The sequence below is a fragment of the Epinephelus fuscoguttatus genome, linkage group LG8 (assembly GCF_011397635.1).
Source record: "Epinephelus fuscoguttatus linkage group LG8, E.fuscoguttatus.final_Chr_v1".
Taxonomy (NCBI): domain Eukaryota; kingdom Metazoa; phylum Chordata; class Actinopteri; order Perciformes; family Serranidae; genus Epinephelus; species Epinephelus fuscoguttatus.
Window position 1 is genome coordinate 40331030 of NC_064759.1, and position 21311 is coordinate 40352340.

General features: G+C 41.2%; 1 protein-coding gene across 3 annotated transcripts in view; it reads right to left on the reverse strand.

The window, feature by feature from the left end:
• Positions 1-21311, reverse strand: part of ascc3 (activating signal cointegrator 1 complex subunit 3) — a 252888-nt gene that overhangs the window by 184307 nt on the left and 47270 nt on the right. For all 3 annotated transcript variants that reach the window (XM_049583116.1, XM_049583118.1, XM_049583117.1), the window contains exon 8: positions 20969-21094. In XM_049583116.1, the coding sequence (XP_049439073.1) occupies positions 20969-21094 (126 nt within the window). The remainder of the gene's footprint in view (positions 1-20968; positions 21095-21311) is intronic.

Below are 21311 nucleotides of genomic sequence, written 5' to 3' on the forward strand. Positions count from 1 at the left end.
ATCATTGCAGCAGAATATTCCTGGCTACATTCAGCTGAAGACATTCCCCCATTTATAGCAAGGCCCCAGCATTTACAACATGGAGCGAATGCTCTGCAGAGCCCAGCTGGCTAATATAGGACCATACACATCTGTGGTCAACCTTTCAGCAGCAGAGTTAAATAAAGTTTTTAATGACAGCAGCTGTTTGAGTCTGGGGCAGAACCAATCGCTAAACCCAGCTGGCTCCAGTAGGACTTGCTGCACAACACTTTCTGGACTGTGAAGATACTCGCGCAATGAGCAATCTCTGGCTGTAAATGAGAAGAAAAAGAGAATATTTCTGTCTAAAGAAATGTGTGTGAGTGAGTTAGCTTTGTATGCTGTCTATAAAGTGGAAGCAGTCGTTCTCAGCAGTACATACTGTGTGCATAAGATGCCCATCCTGGGCCAACACTGAGTGGGATGGAAGCTGACAGGCTCATTAACACAGCGGATACACAGCCTACAGCCATATGGGCAAACTGGGAGGACTGGGAGTATCCCACCAATCCACCAGCCACTTAAAACACACTAATTGGATCCACATAGATTGCACTAATGATTCAACAGCAACAGCTTAACACCAGTGTTGTCCATATCCATTGGCCTCCCTGTTTGTAGGTTTAATAGTGAAACTGAGATGGCCCATTCTGTGTTAGCAGCCACCAGTGTTTTTTGTGGTGGCTGCTATTTTCTGTTATTGTGTGTTTACTGTATGAGTCACTATATGAGCTCCTAAACTAATTAAATTCCTCTGTGCATCGGTAATGGGAAGCTAAGAGATATAATTGTTGTCATTTTCATGCCATCCTTTTAATTACTTTCTGGTTCCATTTCATTCCATTTGAATTGACAGCCTGATCAACTTTTAATTGCCAGTTTTTGCAAACAGCTTATCAGCCTGCTCCAAGCCTGCATGCAGAGTACTAAATGACCTGGCCAAACACACCCCCACAAACACACTCACAAACACACACACACACCGTAAATCCCAGGGCCAATCCTATGGATCCACGTGCACGCTGAGCACACACATGCACACCAACCCTCCGCACCAGATGCATGGTGGAGTTTGACAGAGTGAGATGCGGATGCAGCAAACAGGAGGCCCATTCATTTCCCTACAGAACAGCAGCAGCAGGAAGAAGAGGGGGAGAGGGCACAAAGAAGGAAGAGGGGGAGCTGGGAGTAGGATGGAGATAGCAAAGAGTGAGGTAATCCATCATTTCATCCATAAGCACCTGCTGAAGAAGCACTGAAAGCATTGTGACCCCAAAACCTTGAACAAACACAGTACAGCCCACCCTGCATCTCACATACAGCCGCTGATGTTGTGGCAGTTGATGAGGTGGGTGTACTACTGGGTAGATACGCAGGTTACCAACAAAGAAGTGAGTATTAGGGCTGCTCCCTGAAATTCGGAGACTCGACTGAGGTTCCTTAAAGTTGAGCGGTCGTTCAGTGTGCGGTGTACTTCTGGTGACATATCGGTCCCCAGATTTAGCTGCAGAGCTAACGTTCACACTGCTCTCTGGTACATCTGCCTCTGCCTCACCAAGATTTACCTTGGTTCTGCCCAGAGGAAGGGAGGCTTTGTCCAGTCAGGCTCCGAGATAACGTTATCTTCTGCCTTCTGCTTAGAAGTGGTAAATTTACAGCTCACGGTTACTTTATACAATACAGTCTCTGGCTTTTGTTTGTTATCTAGTGTCAGTGAAAAATGTTGTCGCACATTTCCAATCTGTCATCGTCAGCGTAGTTAGCATGCATGTGCTTTGAAGACTAACTTGGTTTGTAAACTATATTATGTTAACATCACTGCCACCCTGAATGTCCCGCTGAACCCAATTCAAACACTCAGGCTCTATATAGAAAAAGAGGAATGATAAGTCAAATATTCGTACTCAACAGCCAAAACCCATTCAACTGACCTAACTCGCTTACGGGTACAGCCCGAGTAGGTATATTCTCCTATATATTCCAATGGCTTTTTAGCTTATAGGTGGGTATACTGTAAACAGCCAGAAAGAGGTGGGTATACCCAGTACACCTGCGTATACTCTCCAATACACCACCTCATATAACTAATTATTTACATTTTAGTATAAAAAAACATTTACAATACCTACCTAGTTACTGTGACGTTTTTTCTTATCATAATGTGATTTTAATTTTTTTTTTTAATTTTATTGAAACTCCAGGCCTGTACAGGTGGTGTACAAAATAAGTTTACACCAACAGTTCCCTTAAAAAAAAAAATTAAGCTCAAACTGAGCACTTTGGTGTACTTAATCTATTTAGTAATCTACTGAAATAATGAAAAAATATATATATATTTTAAAATTATACATAGAAATGTATAGAAGTGTTCCCTGTCTTAAAAGTGTTTGTTGTTAACACAAAATAGATTTGTAAAGTGAGAGCATGTTTATAATACATGGACTTGAACCTATGGCACATTTTTAGTCCTCCAACTACTCAAAGCGCCTTCTTTTCACACTACGAGTCACACTCACACACCGGTGGCCAAGGCTGCCATAGGTGCCACCTGCTACTCAGTGAGTTTTTTAAGACATTTACACACCGACGGCACAGCCATCAGGGGAAATTTTGGTTCAGTATCTTGCCTAAGGCTGCTTACACAGTTAAAATCATGGCTGTTTCAATTAAAATTGCACTTTAATCAGTTTTTAAGTAATAGCTGTTCAGGCCTAGTTGACGCTTGACATTTTTTATTTTATTTTATTGATTGCTCAATTCATTTATTAATCAATTTATTACTCATTCTGAAGCTTTTAAAAATGTACTGTGACTTGTAAGAGTTATTGCCAGGAGCAAATGTTATGGACCTATAGGGGATGGTGTTTTGATGCACTCATCACAAAAATATATTTAAGGCAGGTTTTCACCTTTTCAAAAATAATCAAAACATTTATTTTAAGAACTGGTCTTGCATGGAAATAGTTAATGGCCCTCTGCACCTCACCTGAGTGAACAGCTAAAATATGAGCTTAGAGGATCACAGTTCATTCTGCTCATTTATTATCACATAACTGTATATCATAGATTAATATTAAAACAGAAAGAGGGACACCTTATAATATATTGCAATTCTATACAACATCAACATGTATTAGAGGTAGAAAGCTGCCATTTAAATTGTCAATTTGAATTAACAACTGTCAGACATCCTAAAAAAATATTGCAACAGTTGATTATCCTACAGGCTACTGCAAAGTCTTTAATAAGTCATTTAATTCTTTTTTTTTTTTTTTTGGAAAGATGTATTTAGATCAGACTATAAACATTTGTAACTATGCCTAAAGCAGAAGCATAGATGAAAAATGTAGGCAGTAATAGAAAGATAACATGCCCTTGCAAGACGTACTACTTTGCTGATGGTGGGTAACAACATCATTTCTAATGTCACTGAATACTTAAGGATGTGTTTCAGTTGGTTTAATTTTCTTCATGTGATTGAATCATATTACATTAATATTACTGTTTCCAAGTAGCAAAAAAAAGCAGGCTGGCTAACAAAGGGTCTCCACAAAGATTTTGCCACTTGACAAAAAAAAAAAAAAAAAAAAGAAAGAAAGAAAAAAATGTAAACAAAATTTTAATTTAAATGCAATTGTATGTAATAAAACCTGTAACTACAATAATTCTGATTTTTCTTTTGCTTGGACCGAGACAAAGGATAATCAGCTGACTAAAATGATAATAATATGTCTAATTTAATTGCGACTGATAGATTTTTAAGATGATGGGCTGTTGAGAGTTCACTCCATCAGACAAGACTATAAAAGTCTTGAACCCTTGAATCCTTCAAAGAAGCCTTGAAGACTTGCAGCTTCTGCTTAGCAAGTCTAAGCAAACACACAGAGCCACAGTTGTGTGCTGTGGGGGAGCCACATCAAAACTGGATTAGGAAATGCAATTAAGGTGGATTAATTATGGATGGAGGGCTGTTCAGTTCTGCCTCATCTTTGCAGGCCTGTGCTTATACACTGACTGCTTCCTGCACAGGAAAGAAGAGGGCAAGCTGTCAACAGCCCTGAGAATCAAAGGATGTTGAGTGAGGGCTGTGATGGCGGAACATACTGGCGTGACGACAGAACCAGGCCTGCTCACCTGTTACCATCAGCTGAGATGGAAAGAAGTAGACAAAACCTAACTGCATCTTTTCACGCATGCTTGAAAACATCAAACATCCAACTTGAGTGGTGGATAAGACAGACATAAAGGAGGCGAGAAGAGCAGGCTTAATGATTATTTCACCATTATAGAAAAGAAGAGAATCACTCCGGCAATCCATCCAGTTTCCTTAACTCAACGGAAAACCAGGCCTCAATTTCAAACAGGCTTACATATCAATTAATTCCAAACTTCTGGTCAATGTTTTAAATATAAAGCTTTCCAGAAGCTCAAAGCAGAGGCTGATCTAGGATTAGGTGACACAAAATCCAGCAGACAGCAGAAGGGCCACCCTGAGAGAGGGATCCCTCCTTAGTTGCTCTTCCTACAATTTCTTCTTCTTTTTCCCTGGGTTTTTAGGGGGAGTTTTTACCTTTCCCGAATGAGGGTCTAAGGTAGGGGTGTCAAATGTATCCCTTGGGGACCAGAACTGGCCCGTCAAAGAGTCCACTCTGGCCCACTGGATGATTTTGCACACCTAATATCTATGCACTTGTGAAGGCTGAGAGGAGCCAGGTTTCAGGAGCAAGTTAAACAGTGAGTAGTGTATTTCATGTAAAATGCTGCTTTTGGAGGCTTTTCACCCAACCAGAATACAGTTCTCTGAAAAAACAATGAATACTTATGGTGGTCATATTTAGAGATATTGAACATTGTTCAAAACAGCAGCTTCAGAATTAAATAATCTGTATCGGACCTCTATCTTGCTGCAAAGTCAATGCCTAAACTTAAAGGGATAGTGCACCCAAAAATGAAAATTCAGTCATTATCTACTCACCTATATGTCGATGGAGGCCCTGGTGAAGTTTTAGAGTCCTCACATCCCTTGCGGAGATTGGCGGGGGGAGCGGCCAGCACACCTAATGGCAGACGGCGCCCCAGACTAACGTCCAAGAACACAAAATTTAATCCACAGAGTATCTCCATACTGCTCATCCGTAGTGATCCAAGTGTGCTGCAGCCCCGACATAAAAAGTTGTTTCGAAAAACGTCATATGAACTCTGTTTTTAGCCTCACTGTAGCCTGTAGCTCTGACTGCTTCTCTGTGCTCTGCGCTCACGTGTGCGCACTGAGGGTGATCGGCGATCTCTGAAGAGCAGCAGTCTCGTCAGTACTGATGTCCAGATTCTCAAGTGCAGGCATCGCCAATTCCCAGTCTGAGCAGCAAAGACTTTCCTCATCCGTTGGCATTGCTTTGCATTTGAAACAACTACACCACCAGGTTTCCAGTGCTTGACTCCGGTATTCTGCGGCTGGCTGAGGCTCATGAGCTGCGGCGGCTGCTTCGTCCAGTAGCCTGAGTTCCACGTCCATATACACGGGCTCAAACAAATACGGCTCAACAAAGAAATGCTGTTCCTCCTCAGTTTCAAAGTCTTCAGACATGTTGGGCTGTCCTTTGCTAAAAGACTGTAGTGCAAATTATCTTTTAGCTCTGTGGTTACGTTGTCTCTCCCTGCAGTGCACGTTTCACGTGATGTAAACACGGGTAAGCAAAGCTCATGCTTTCGCTGGTCTCGCGCAGGCGCGCACACGTGAATGTGGAGCACAGAGAAGCAGTCAGAGCTACAGGCTACAGTGAGGCTAAAAACAGAGTTCATATGACGTTTTTCGAAACAACTTTTTATGTCGCGGCTGCAGCACACTTGGATCACTATGGATGAGCAGTATGGAGGTACTCTGTCGATTCAACTTTGTGTTCTTGGAAGTTAGTCTACCATTAGGTGTGCTAGCCACTCCACCCGCGGATCTCCGCAAGGGATGTGAGGACTCTAAAACTTCACCAGGGCCTCTGTCGGCATATGGGTGAGTAGATAATGGCTGAATTTTCATTTTTGGGTGCACTATCCCTTTAAGATTTGTAACTGTTTTATAAGGCAGGTGATAACTGAACCTGCTTCCTCAATAGCTTCCGCTTAAGATTGGTGTGGTGATGCCAGCATTACTACACAGGAGTGGAAGTGTATGGAAAAATGCAATGGCTGTGAGTAGTATACTGACTGAATGTGAGAAAACTGAGACATATGGCTGTGATTGCACTTATTTTTCTCAAGACATCTCAGGCTGTTCATCATTTGTTTTGTAAACGGATGAGCATTCTCAGAATGGACTTATTTACACTAAAAAAAAGAGAAAAAAATTGAAGGTGCTGTTAATCATAGGATATTATGCGATGGTTTCACTGGTCCGGCTCACTTAAAGCAACTCTTACCTTTCTTGCATTTCACATAGCACTTAGAAAAAATTTGAACATCCACAACTCCCGCCTCCCTCCAAAGTCCCATCCTCCTCCTCCTGCAACTCCACCTCCCTCCATTACGTCCTCATTATAGACATAACCGTTGGCAAGGTAACATTAGATACACCAAAGAGGAGAGCGAGTGTAATGTTACAACAAAGACAGTCAAACGCAACCCCGGAGTTTTAAAACTCCATGAGTCAGTGATGACTGATGAGTTTTAGAATAAGGTTACAGTGCTAACGTTAGATAGTAGCGTTAACGTTACTATTAAGTGGAAACGCACAAGGAAGATAACGTTTATGTTTCAGAGGCTACGCTACAGTAGGCTAATGTCAGCCATTAGCAACTGGATGCTGTGTTGACATAATGTTATGAACTGAACTGAACCAGCACAAAAATGAAATGACATTTTGCATACCCCAAGCAAACAGAAACAAAACATATTTGTGCAACATATAAGAAAGAACATATAGTGCAATAGTAATATGAAAAGGGTTGACATTTCACTGTCAAAAACTCCACATCCTGAGAGCAGAACTGGGAGATCCTCTTCACATCACAGCACCATGAATTGTTTGTGTATACACCACAGAGCTTACCAGATGATGCAGCCTCCCTGTCTGCTCTATGCAGTGTTAGCCCCGTTAGCTCAACACCGGAGTCTGATATGTTACCATTCATCCATGTCTCAGTGAACACAAGGACGCAGCAGTGCCTCACTCCTTGGTGAGTGGATCTCCATAGTAGGATGTATTCCATGTTCGTGTCCAGTGAGTGGACATTCACTAGAAGGACACTGGGAACAGCTGGTTTGATGGGGTTAGCTCTTAGCCTAGCTAACCCCTCCGCGCTTCCCCCACTCCCGTGTCCTGTCACAGCGCTGCCTGCGTCTCCTCGTCGGGACAGCTCCAGGCGAAACCACTGTCATCTCAGGGCTAGCTCAACGTAGCAGGCCAAGCTTGCTACACATCCTGAGCTCTCTTGGTTTTAGCGATAGATCTCTGCATCAGTTTCTAATGTCTGTTAGAAACTCGCGACTGTATTGCACTGATGAATTTACTTCTTGTTGCATCGTTTCTTTCTTTTGCCAACTGATTTCCCTGTTGGAGCGGGTGGAGGTGGAAGCGGTGGTCCGCATTTGTTTGCTTTTGTTACGGAGAAAAGTTTATATCCACAAGGGTCCCGGTCACTAGTTTATATCCACAAGCGTCCCTGTTACTAACCTGTTTGTTGTCTCAGACTCAGGGGTGAAGGGTGTGGGGGGTGGTTACGCAAGCGGTTACGTCAGTCGGAGGCCTCCACGTGGGGAAGACGGACAGGACCGAATGCAATGATTGGTCTGAGTTTTCTTAGAGCCATATGAGAATGGTATAATTATGAGTTTTCATCTCTGGTGGAATTCACTTACATTTTAGTGTGCCATCAGCTTATTAATAGCATTTTAACCTAAACAAAGAAAAGTGTAAAATTTCCAGAAAGGTAAGGGTTGCTTTAACATTAAATTGGGATGTATGTGGCCCATATGCTAAAATGAGTTTGACACCCCTGGTCTAAGGAATGAATGTGCTGCTGATTGTAAATAACCACCTGGTTTGTTTGTTTTGAAGATGAAGAGACCTCTGCAGATAATTCAGCTCCTGCTAAAAACCTCCTGACCAATGCACACTTAAAGGAGCAATAAGCGAAATTCATCATTTCTAGATTGAAAGAATTAAAAAATTGAATTGATGTGAAGAACTAGAGGTGTAATTTCATCTGGAGCATAGCATGACCTCACACACACTCTCTCTGTGTTGATCTCCAGCCCATTGTTTACAAGCCGGTCCAGCTGCGCATTCATGTACGTTCATGTGAATCCCCCTCCTCCTCCTCCTCCTCCTTCTCCTCTTGTCGGAGCCCTTGGCCCTCCCTCCCTCCCTATAAAAGGCTACAGCCGGTGAGCAATGGCAGCGCGTATTTTCGAAATGAAATGGCAGAGAGCGGAACGTCCACCTGAAGACGACCAGGATCTGACATTACCTCTAAAGAAACAACGGTAACAACAATAATAATTAAGTGGGTAAAGGCAAATAATGTAAGAGCTAGAACAATCTGTTTAATTAGAAAATTACATCACTTTAACACTGCCTTTAAAACCAGGAAAAGACACCACCATATTATCCAAAAACTATGACCACTAGTCCATACCCATTGGTGGTTTTGTCACCTTCTACCTATGCCAATCCTCAATGCCTATGTGCAGTTTCACATAGAAAAACGTGGGACAGACAGAATGACTGACTGACAGTTTCCGTGATTATGTACAGCATACCATACCGTGACTTAGCCATACCAAAAATTAGGAAAAAAATAAATATTTGGCCACAGGGGGAGCCACAGTGATCGGTCGCATTTTAGCCATTTTTAAGTATTTTTTTGTTATTATAGCGCCACCCAGTTGCCAATTAGAGTTAAATTTCTCCAGTCACCTTGAGGCATCCTGTTCTACATATCTACCAAGTTTAGTAAAAAGAAGAAAGAGCTCTCTAGCGCCCCCATTTTGTTTGATCGGGTCAATAATCTGAGGGGTCCCCTCATATTACGTGTGGTCATATGCCTACAAAGTTGCGCGGTGATCAGTGAAACCCTTGAGATGTTATACACCTTTATGTGATGAGCAATGCCCTCTGCAATATTCATTGCCTTATAGAAGCTCAGTTTTAATAAGTTTTCCAACTTTTGCCAAGAGGGAACTTTAGATATTGGTCCCTGGATTATGTTCACCGAGTTTCATGCAGATCAGTCAAACTTCCTAGGAAGAGATCGATTTTAAGTGTTTTTCAAAAAAAAATTCAAAATGGCGGAAAATCTATATAACTGGAAGTTATGGGTTCTTGAGGCAAATTTGTTGCTCGTGAGGAGAGGCATCTCTGTGCAAAGTTTCATGTCTCTACGACATACGGGGCATGAGATATGCCCATTCAAAGTTTGCAGTTTCAATTGGTTGCTATAGCGCCCACCTTTGGCCAACTGATGTAATATTGCTTCATTCGCATCCTCCCTCTACCACTGTGCCAAATTTCACATGGATTGACAAAGTCAGTGAGGAGAAAAACTTGGAACAGAGACACCCACAGACAGACACACCCACAGACAGAATTTTTGTCATTATATAGTAAAATATCTTGTTTCATTTCAGGATATTGATGTAATATCAACATATCACCCAGTCCTATTTAGGTGTTAAGCAGCCAAAAGATATACAGTATATATTGGTATGGAAAAGTCACCCATGACTTATGCCTTTCAATCCACCCAGCCCACTCTGGCTCTCCTTTGGCAGCTAAAGAGCAAAGCTTTGTGCGTCCATTTATCCCTCTCCCTCTGCAGACTGTTTCCCTGTGGGAATGTGTCATTTCTCAGAATGTGTTAGCAGCTTGAGTGGATCCCTATCAATGAGTTGTTCAAAGCTTCTGTCTATATTTGAGCTCAAGTGTCCATTCTGCTTTCAGTATTATGAGGAACATCAGCAATGTAGTAGTAGTAGTGTATGTTTCTGTGCGTGTTTGGTCCATCAGTACTACTAGAATGTGGCACTTGCTCTCACTCACAACACACTGAGTAACATATTTATTCGGATAAATTAGGAAGGCTTTTACCACAGAGGCAAGCGTGGGACGCCTAGACCCTGATTCATTAGTTAAAAAGCACCCTAATAAATTCCCCACTTTTAATGTTTCACAGAGCTATTAAAGGCGTACAGAGGCTCGCACAGCCCTGTTTCCCATTACAGCTTTCAATAAATGACAATCGGCACTCAGTGTAAACGGGAGGAGGAGGGGGGAGCGTCAGACTTTTCAGCCTGCCTTTCAAAGCCTTCCTAATAGCACGTAAAGACTTATTAGGCATTGTGTGCCGGCGCTTTAGAAGAGTGAGGCACTTTGTTCCAGAGTTGCCCAGGCTTAAGTTAATGAATAGAGCCGCTGCTTGACTGAGGCTAATTCACATCGCTCAGCAGAAGAGGTTCCATATCAATCTATATCAGTTACACAGGGACTTTCAAAGATGAAGGGAAAACTGCTAGTGAGCTACAGAGAAACTCGGAGAGAAAAAAAGAGATAAGCCTTTTAGAAAGCGAGTGAAGACAGAGATGGAGCCTCAGAGAATTTACTTCATCTCCTATTCCAGATTGTTTAAGTTGAAGTCTTTGCAGGAGAAGCTAGGACAGCAATTCAGTAATGGCTGAATGTCTGACAGACAGCACAAAAACAGTTAACTGATATCTATGTATAGCAGAATCAATTAATCAAACTGCTTCCTGTGATATGCATTAATAGTTCTGTGACCTGTGAAATGAAATGAGCTCCCTGGAGACACATGCATCTCCTTAATCCATCCCAAATGATTCCAATTAGTGGAAAACCAAACAATATCTAAACAGCAGAATGGGTCCTTAAACAGATTTATCTGTATATTTATCTCAAGATTACTTAAATTCCTCAGCTGTACTGTGACCCTGGACTGCCAACACTCCTTATGACAACGTAACCAACATAATATTATGTTTATAAAGACAGTGGATGCTTCTTTGGTAGGATAGGGCCTTTCACGTGTGGTACAGGGGCTAGGCAAGACTCCTTCTTAACATTTGGTGAACATACATTGGAGCAAGTTAGCAAGTGGTGTCCACCATTGAAGAGGCTCTGCCTTTAATACCAGCAAATTGTGTGCAAAGAATTGATGCCTGCTGAGGATACACAAAAAATTCTCCGAAGGAAGGACTCAGTCATCGGTAGAATCTGAAGGACCCTTGACATTGGCACAGTCCTTCGGCAGGATCCAATGACGTTGCTACAGTGAAATTCCAACTCAGTCTCTCCGAAAACATCAAATACTAGTGCTTGGTCAGTGGCCTCTGGCATCAGACACCTACGAAAAAAGCGTAGTGTCCTTTGCAGTTGGTGTTAAATGGCGGCCGGCAGCATCGGGGAGAAATGCGGTGGGACAACAATGTAAGTTAAGGTGGCGGAAGTCTGAGTGGGGCAGGCGGGAGGGATGGTGGATGGGTCCAACAACCACTGACTTTCACCCAGGAGGTTGGCGTTCACCTTCTGTATGATCGTAAGGCCAAACCCTGTTCTTTTTCCTTAAACCCAGCCACGGGTATGTTGCCTAACCCCACCACATGCATGCCTTGGCCAAACATAACCATGCGTGTTTGTTGTTGAAGGAAAAAAATGTTATTTGTGGTGTAGTACCGACGTAGTATTTTATTTTTGCAGAGACTGTATGCAAACTGTGCATTTCTTGTGAAAACAGAAATGTATTTTGAGAACAGACAATGCATGTAACAGGCTGGAGTTGAAACGGTGTTCCAGGACATCAACAAACACTGCATTCATGGTACCTTGCACGTCATATGTTGACATGGAAAGTCCACGACCAAACGTCGATATGTGACAAGGTCTAAGTGAGAATGTGTTGAAAATAGGGCTGGGTTAAAATAATCGATTCATCTGATTCAAATCAATCTTCACTGGAATGACTCAATATCAATTTGTAAAATCCAAGATCGATCTTTTAATCTTTTATGCTTTTTCCCACAGATGTGTGAAGCTTTCACACCGTCAATCTCGCTGGTAGTAAACGAGCCGCAGCGCTAAGTTATGAACGACCATAGTATTGAGAAGCTCCAACGTTACTGGCTCTTTTACTTGTAACTGTTAGCATACTTTTTTACATTTGGGTGTCATTTATTATCATCCTGGCTGCTGCGCCACTTTTACACACACAGACACACAGAAATACACAGAGTAAAGATGCCGCGGTGGAGACAGAGAGGTGAAGATAACTTGATGACGATGACAACTACGCTTGTTACTGTGAGTGCAATAAAACCTCTATGAGGAAAACACCAATACTTTATCAATACACCTGATCAGCAACATGTAGATATGTAGAAAAGCAATATTTCAATCTGCTCTGTCTGCAGTCTATCATCCAGCGCCGCCAATATTACGTTGGCTCAGTTTGTCTCGTATCTTAAAGCTTACTGGTGGTCATGTGACCTGCAGGCAGCGAGTCTTTACAGCAGCAGAGGGAGGAGCAGAGAGGACAGGAGGACTGATACTGACTGATGTCTGTGTTCTTTATTCCTTCTAAACTTCACTCAGTATTGTAATTTCAGGAATATTATTTATTTTATTGACTTTTTAATTTTGTTTCCAGTGAGATATTAAGTTTATATTGTGACTTTGCTGTTTCAATATTACTGTTGCTGTTCTAGAAACATTTAGTTATAAAATATTCAGTGTTATTCCTGTTGTGAATTTGTTCTTTTTAAAAAATAATTCCTTGTAAATGTTGTACTGTTAGTTCTCTGAGAATCTCTTTCACAAACCAGAAAAAAATTGGTTTTGTAACTGAAAAATCTCCAGTCAAATCGAATCGAATCAGGACCCCTTGAATCGAAATGGAATCGATTGAGGAAATCAATGGTAATACCCAGCCCTAGTTGAAAATTCAGCTGCTTAAGGATCCTTCCTTGACTTTGAGAAGCACCAACGGACTAATTGGAGCCACCAGTATCTGACAGGCTGTGAGCCCAGCACAATAACATGAGAGAGATCACATTTCAGGAGGTGGGAGGGGCAGAGCAGCTCACACAGTGTTTATTTACAACAAAGTTAATGTGTTTTTGGGTGAGAGAGAATACTTGGCGAGAAAACTAAAACTGCACCAATATGGCAACATTTTGGATTTGAAGTCGATGAAAGCAACTGAACAGCAGCTGAACTTCTGTCTGATTGCCTGTTTCTATTTATAACTGTCACTTGCTTTGAAAGCGCTGTAATGGTTAAGGAACAGCTGATTCATGAAGTCAAGATGAGGATTTATCTACCTATACCTTCTTATTTCACTACTAAAATCTAAACAATGCTGGCTGTTAGAAGATTGCCAGGGAGCTGAAAGTTTCTGCTAAGGTAAATGACAATGTTAATAACAAGCTAGGCTACTTGCTGTTGGCTATATTGTATTGTATATGTAAAATGTAGGGCTGCAGCTATCGTTTCTTTTAGTAATTGAGTATTCTATCGATTATTCTGGCAATTAATCGAGTGATCGGGTAAGAAATACTGCATGTTTTCATTAAATTAATTTAGCTTTATTTAAGGACAATAGCAATATACAAAAGAGAAAATAAGAAAAATCTCTGAAATGGCAGAAATGAGCTACAAATTTGTTTCCTTTTTTGAAAGTCAGGGCTGTCAACTGTCACACAAACAGCGTGAGAGTCACGCAAATGACCGATTTCACACGCACTCACATTATGCTGCTATTTCTCACGCTGTCAAAAATAATCAGCGTTGGGCAGTAGCTCACTACAAATAGTGACGTTACGGATTTAACAACATTCTCAGTAGTATGGTGGTAACGTCACTACTTTCTGAGTCAAATAGCTTTTCAGTAGTAAAGTTAATTAATTGACAGAATAGCACAGTAGCATCCACGAAAGTTACAAACTCCTTTTCCCAGGAAAAACTTTGATATGCAGCAAACTCTTGCTCTGTGGTGGCCTGGATAAAAGTAAGGATAGTAAAACTGAGGCTATGTAATGTGACTGATGCCAGTGCCACACTGAGGCATGGAGACAATAGGATTGTTAAATAGTTATAAATAAATAAATGTACTGTCCCTGACTGATTCAATACAGGACAAAGTATTCTACTGCATAAACTATGTTTTCACCTGCTGGGAATGACATGAGAAATATTAAACTTAAAGAGGTTCACAAGACATGGCGGAAAAATATTAAGTCAAGAGGAGAATGGCAGGTCTGTCACTCAGCGTCATCACTGACATGGTTACAGAGATTCCTCTCAGGAACACTGTTAGCCCGCTCACTGACCCGCTGGCTACTTGATAAAGATATCTGAAGGTCCATTTACGCCCGGATATTAAACTTATGGAGCTTATGGACTCATAAAGCATGACATGCACTTATATCTCAGTCATTGTGGAGCTGGGCGCTCATGCGTGAGTGTTGTTTACACTCCCACAGTGAGACACCCTTCAATAATTTTGCAAAATCAATCTCCGTGCCCGCTCCACCACTCATTAGACCTGTCGAATAAAAATACGGCAAAGAAGAAGTGCAGTTTTACACACTGTCTCGTACCGGTCTGGTTTTCCGACAGAACAGCTGTCATTACGCACGGCTGTGACTATTAATAGCGCCCGTGCCACTAATTCATCACATGTAGCCCTACCTGCAAACCATCATCGCAGTGATATTTCAATCTGCATTATAAAACGTCAGACACATTATTGACAATTAATCTATAGCGCTATAGCTGAGGTAACATAAGCGGGTTGTATAACAGAAATAAACATCCATGTGAAACACAGTGCGCTGTAGAGTTGTACTGAATTTAACGAAGCAAATAGGCAAATAATTTGCCTCGAGCTCTTCAGTAATCAAATTACTTTACTCAAGGAATCGTTTCAGCCCTAATAAAATGTGTGTTTTCTGTTAAGAGAAGTAACACTACAAACATAGGTAGACAGCAAGTAGGCTACTACCCATTTTTCAAGAGGTTTCATCTCTAGTATGATCTCGAGCAAACAGCTGATGTGCACGTGGTTTGTTTACATGATGTAACAGAAGTGCATACTTAACAGATTCAGTGACAGAGAACTAAAATGTTAGGCAATGCTACACGAAAGCCTGACGCTCGTTTTCTGTTGGGACACAGTGCGTTATGTTCCACTCAGGAGCGGCTGCTGAGTCTGTGTGACACCTGGTAATATTGGGTATACCAGTCCTGTCCAGTGTTTAGCTAAATATCAGACCGGTTTCAAAATGTTTTACACTGGCCCTACCCTTCTTACACACACAAATAGTAAATCTAACTCTTTTGCAAACAAAATTTCCACACTGCTTAATATGTGTCTACTACGAATGATCTCCTAGAAGCTTAACTTCACACTAAATTTTGTTTTACACTGAAAGATCCAAACAAAGAGGAAGGCCATGAACATAAACACTGCTATTCATATAAATGCAATCTGACTGTACAACACTTGTCTCTGTGGAAACATCCCTGTGCCTAATGGAGGGATTAATGGTCAACTCCTCAAAGATCACTGTGATGAGAATTGAAATTGACAGGCATTGAAGAGACCCCAACACACACACACACACACACACACACACACACACACACACACACACACACACACCTGAGCCAGTATCAGAAACTGTGAAAGAGCAACACTGTAGATGTGATTAAACCATCCGTTTATCAGTTTGTCATGGCACAAGACACATGCATGCACTTCCATCCAACCATCAATTACACACACACACACACACTAAAGCTGAATCTTGTTTATTATGATGTCCATTAGCATGACTGACAGGAAGGTTAAGAGAGGTGAGCAGTTACACTAGCCTCCTGTAGTGTGACAAAATGCCTCTGAGGTTTACGGATATTGTACCTCAGGGGCCTTCATCAACAAAAGGCCAGATTCAGAGAGGAAGTGCTGACCTTTTGCACTGCTGCATCTTCACTAGTGATGCAGTAATGATGGATTGCAAAGTCCTCTTCAGCAGACAGGATGGGAGCAGAGCCTTTCACAGACAATGATGTGTATAGAGTATCTTCCGTCCTCCTGCAGTACCTCTTTCCACAAGGGCTGCAGCAGACTGAACTCATGCTTTTCCAGACTGCTGCCCCCTAATACGGGCCAGTGGTGGCTGTGTAAAGGCTGCTAGAGGCTAGAGGGGATGTATGTACCAATATGAGTGTGGGTTTGTCAGTCAAGGTGTCAGTCAGACTGACGGGTCATTGTGTCGGCTGACAGCCGGCTGAGAGCTACAGCACTTCCATTAAGAAGGAACATCACTCACTGGCCATTACAGCCGCAGTCCTCTCCTGTTCACTGGGATAGAGGATAACAGGGACCATATATACACCCGGGGCATCAGCAAACTCTCCTGGCAGCTGAACAGACCTGTGGGCAAGTCCTGTTCTTCCTACAGATGTACCTCGAAATGTTGAGATGTTAAATATGCAGCAATGGGAAAGCAATCCATTCCCTCAGTACTGTATCAAATCTAAAGCCTGGAATCTGCCTGTCAGATCCCTTAATGAATCCATTTGGGTTCAGCTGTCACCATTTGTAAGTTGTAAAAGGTTTAAACAACTAAGATCAAAGACTCAACTGAAATGTGTTGTCTGAGAGAGCAGCGACATAACATACAAAAACTATCGACAAAGATTTTCATTGTCAGCACCTCCAAACCTCAGGCAATTTACATTAATACAACACCTCTAGCTTCAGTCTAAATAAATAGTGAGCTTATTGACTTTGTTAAGAAAATGGGACAGAACGTGGGGTAAATTACAGTTTGATTCATACCGGTTTAGGAGTCATACTTTGGTGTGAGTTTGGTAGGCAGAAAAAAAACAACAATTGTCTAAGGGTACAATTTTACATAAAGCAAAGGTGTATAAGTGATGATTAGCTTCTACTTGCTAAGACCCTATGCAAGGCAGGGCTAGCCAACTAGCTCACCTCGACCTAAGCTAAGGTTAGCCAGGTAGCTGTGAATTAAGCCTTGTTTACACCAAGCAGTCTGGTTCAGTTCAGGTCAGTTCGGTACACATTAAAATGGTTATTTTTTCGTCTCTATTGTGAAAAGTTATAGATGGTACCAACAGAACCATTCCTTACTGTCCCCATTTTGGTCGTCCCTCTTTTGGTGTACCTAGCACACTGATCTGGAAGTTAAAGGTGGAGCTAGAAATACTACAGTCGTTGACTGGTCAATTAAGATCTGTCACTCTTGCTCAGGGCTGAGTTGTGACTGGTTTTTAAGGTTATGTAACCACTGTTCATACTGTGGCAAGTTTTACATGCATAAGTAAACTATAACTATAAAATGAAAGAATGTTTTAATGCCTCTTCATCTTTATTACTTAACAGCTCTAGGCTGAGAAAAATACAATTTGATTCACTGTGCCGACTCCAAGCAGCAATGTTTCCTTGAATGTGACTCAATGCATGAGTTGATGACATGAATCCATCAACACACCTTAAATTCTAATATTACATCTTTGACCATTTCATTTGGTTTAATTGTTTCTTGAATTACACACTTTCAGTAATGATTGGACCCTCAAGTTTGAAAATTATGTATGAAATTCAGCTGGATTATGTGAACTGTATATATTGTTTCCAAATGTGGCGGAGCGTCATTCTGGTGTGCTCTGGCAGCACCAAACCCCTGCTCCTGCCTGACAAGAACTCAATTCATTAACCTGCTATTTTTAAATATCTGAACAAGAGAGACTCTCACTCCAGCCTGTTCTTTTTTGTTCTGAAAATGTTGGTGTGCGCCAACCCCATTCTGTGGACGGTAGCCTAAATGATATGCAGACTTTTCTCTGCATCACCAGTGAAGAGCTGGAAGAAGCAGTGTAAACAAAATCGCCTAAATTTAAGAGTACTGTCTGCGGTGGAAGCTCTAAACCATTGTAGGGTCTAGGTGCATGTTCGTAGAGGTTACTTTTGGTTCTAAAGGTACTATACCGACAGTTTGTGATGGAAATGTGGCTTTAGCAATGTGGCATGGATCTGCTGTTTGTTGCTTCATAACTTGAGCTGATAAAGTACTGTGCAAACACTAAGCTACTTTGTACTGTGGAGCCAGTGGTCCAAATAAACATTACAGATGGTAACATTTTTCATGATTGGAATTTATTTTACAGCATTCTATCATGTTTGTCAATCATGCCCAGTCTCCTATTTGTCACGTCACCGTTTTTTGACAAATGCCCAAGTGCAAGTGCGAGCAACAGGATGCTGACTGCAGATCACATCATGGCCAAGAATTTTCTGAAAATTAAATAGGTTGCCTTTAATCTTAACTAGGCCTGGATTAAAATAATTAATCCTTTGATTTCATTTTCATTTGAATAATTCCTTACTGATTCATAAAATCCTAAATCAATCTTATAATATATGCCTTTTCCCACGGTTGCTTTAACCCTGTTAATCTTGCCAGTATCAAATGGGCTGCAGAGCTAAATTACTAAAGACTGTAATATTGATGAGCTGTGATGTTTCAGGTGCTTTTATCTATACTTTTTAATGTTTTAGTGAAACTTATTAACACGCTACAGCCCGTCCCCCACTCTGTGTGTCAGGGCTGCAGCTGCTACTCCACATACTGTACACATACTTTAGTCTCGCCACCAGACAATCAGAGCTCTCCGCCTTCTGATAGTCTGGGGACACTCCTTTCTAAAGTGTGTTTAACACAGCGGAGAAAACGGCCGGCAACAAAGCAACGCCTCTTGCATTTTTGAAAAGGACACGCCCTCCCGGAAATGTGCGCTCCCCCTTTTCTCGTCCACAAGGAAATAAACACACAGAGAGCTTGAAAATGGATGCCGAGAGATTTAATTCCGTTTTATCAAATGTGTGCTCAGTCCACAAGATTGTGGAAATGAAGGAGTTACAGAGACTTTGTTTAAAACTTTTAAAGCAGTCGGACCTATGTTTACGAGCACAAGAGTTCAGTGAGCCACCGAAGGACCGCCCTGCGGATTTACTATTGGTTCTGCAACGTAGGGAGTTTTTTTAAACTCTGAAATTGTATCCGCCCATCTAAACACAAAATAAGGGAGAAAGTCATCAGTCTTTAGTTAAGCAAAGCATCTAAAGACTGACTTGTGAGTCTACACATACTTAAGAAGCCACGTTGGAGACAGAGAAGTGAAGATCACTTGAAGCTGATGAAAACTACGCTCATTACTGTAAGTGCAATAAAACCTTTGTATGTAAAATGGCAGTACTTTATCAATACACCCGTTCAACATGAATTAACATGTAAACATGTAGCAAAGAGATATTTCAATCTGCTCTGTCCAAAGTCTCTCCCTACAAACAAATTTAAGCAACAACAACAACAGTTTATGTCTAACTGTTTAGGTTTGCCAAATTTGCCAGTAGTACCTGCAGGCAGTGAATCCCATCAGCAGCAGAAGGAGGAGCACAGAGGACAGGATGAAGGACTGACACTGTGTTCTTCATTCTTTCTAAACTAAACTCATACCCCTTCTCCACCAAGTAAGCTCTGGTTCTTGAACCGGTTTCGTTCAGGATTCTTGGAACCTTGGTGCTGTCGAGCAAACCTGCCTGTGTTTTCACCATTTTTGCGTGGAACCATTGTAAGCAAGGATGTGTAATCAATGAAACACACTGCACAATGCACAACAGATATTAACAGTAGTAGCAAAATTTTGAATTACATTGATTCCCTATGAACTTTGTTCTGTTATTACAGATATTTGTTTTTACCCCCCAAAAGACCATGCATGGACCAACAATAATGAGACTGCTGCACACTCATGAACAATTTCTCCCTGGACTTGTCTTTTGTTGCTTTCTCCATCTTTTTGTTCCAATCTGTAGAATAAAACAAGCCCATAAATGTTAACGGTTCACACTTCAGGCCCAAAAGAAAAACAGTAACTGCTATTCTTTCGTTCTAGCTGAGAACTAACTTTTCGGATTCGGAACCAAATTATTTTTGGTCAAAATGCTCTGAGTAGTTCAAAATTAGGTGCAGGAACTGGAACAGAACTGGTTCCATGTTGATGGAAAAGGGGTATCAGTAGTTGATTGTGATGTCAGGAACATTGTTTATTTTATTGACATTTTACATTTGTTTGCGGTGAGATATTTTTGAGTTTATATAACGGCTCTGGTGTTGTAAACATCACTGTTGCTGCTCTAGAACCATTTAGTTATATTTAAAATATTCAGTTTTAATCCTGTTTAATTTATAATGGTTTTAAATAATTCCTTGTACAATTTACAGCATTAGTTCTCTGAGAATCTCTTTCATATTCGGGCAAAATTGGTATTTTAACTGAAATATCCCCAATTGAGTTGATATTACATCAAATTAAATCAAATCGAGAATTGTATCAAAACCTTGTGAATCGAATTGATTCAGGAAATCAATGGCGATACCCAGCCCGAATCTAGACAAACAGAACTGTGAGAACAATTTGTGTTTTTACGAGGAGCTAGGTGTTGGGAGTATTTCTTGGCTGGGAACTACTTCTTAGCTCCCTGGAGTTGCTGCTGGTTGCCTGGCAACCTTTCAGCATGTCTCTTCTTTTCTCTTTCCTCTACCTTCAGTATTCAGTTCTTGGTGCTGCAGTAATTATCGTCCATGGACGTGTGAACTTTCTAAAAGTTCCATACTGAAATGAACCTTTGAGTAAGCTCACACTGTGTTTGTATATGGTCACAGTAGTAATGGTACCAATTTGCTAAACAGAGTTTGTCAGAGTCAATATGGACATATTCATTGTTTTGACAAACCTGGACTGACCTCAGAAATGTCACTGTAAGCCTTCAAATCGACACAGTAGTCAACCCCTAGTGTACAAACACACATATCGACACACACACAAGAACTAACACAAGTACACAGTGGCTCATACCTCATCTAGTTCAGAGATGTAGACAGGCTTCTCTTCAAAGCCGATAGGCATGGGTTCGTTGGGAGGGATCTCCACCTCTTCATACATCTTAGTATTCTCTCTGCGGATTCCCTCAGGTAGCAGCAACTGAATGTCACACACACAAAAAACAGTTAGGAAAACACAGACCTCACAAATGACCTCGAAGACTCAAAAATAACATAACTGGAATTTAAACACACTGAAAAGAATATCCAAAGTCACAAAATATACTATTAGAATTCAGCTCTATTCTCACAAAAAATGTTTTTTTAATCCCATATCCCTTATGGTTCCTTGAAAATACAGAGCAGATCAAACACAC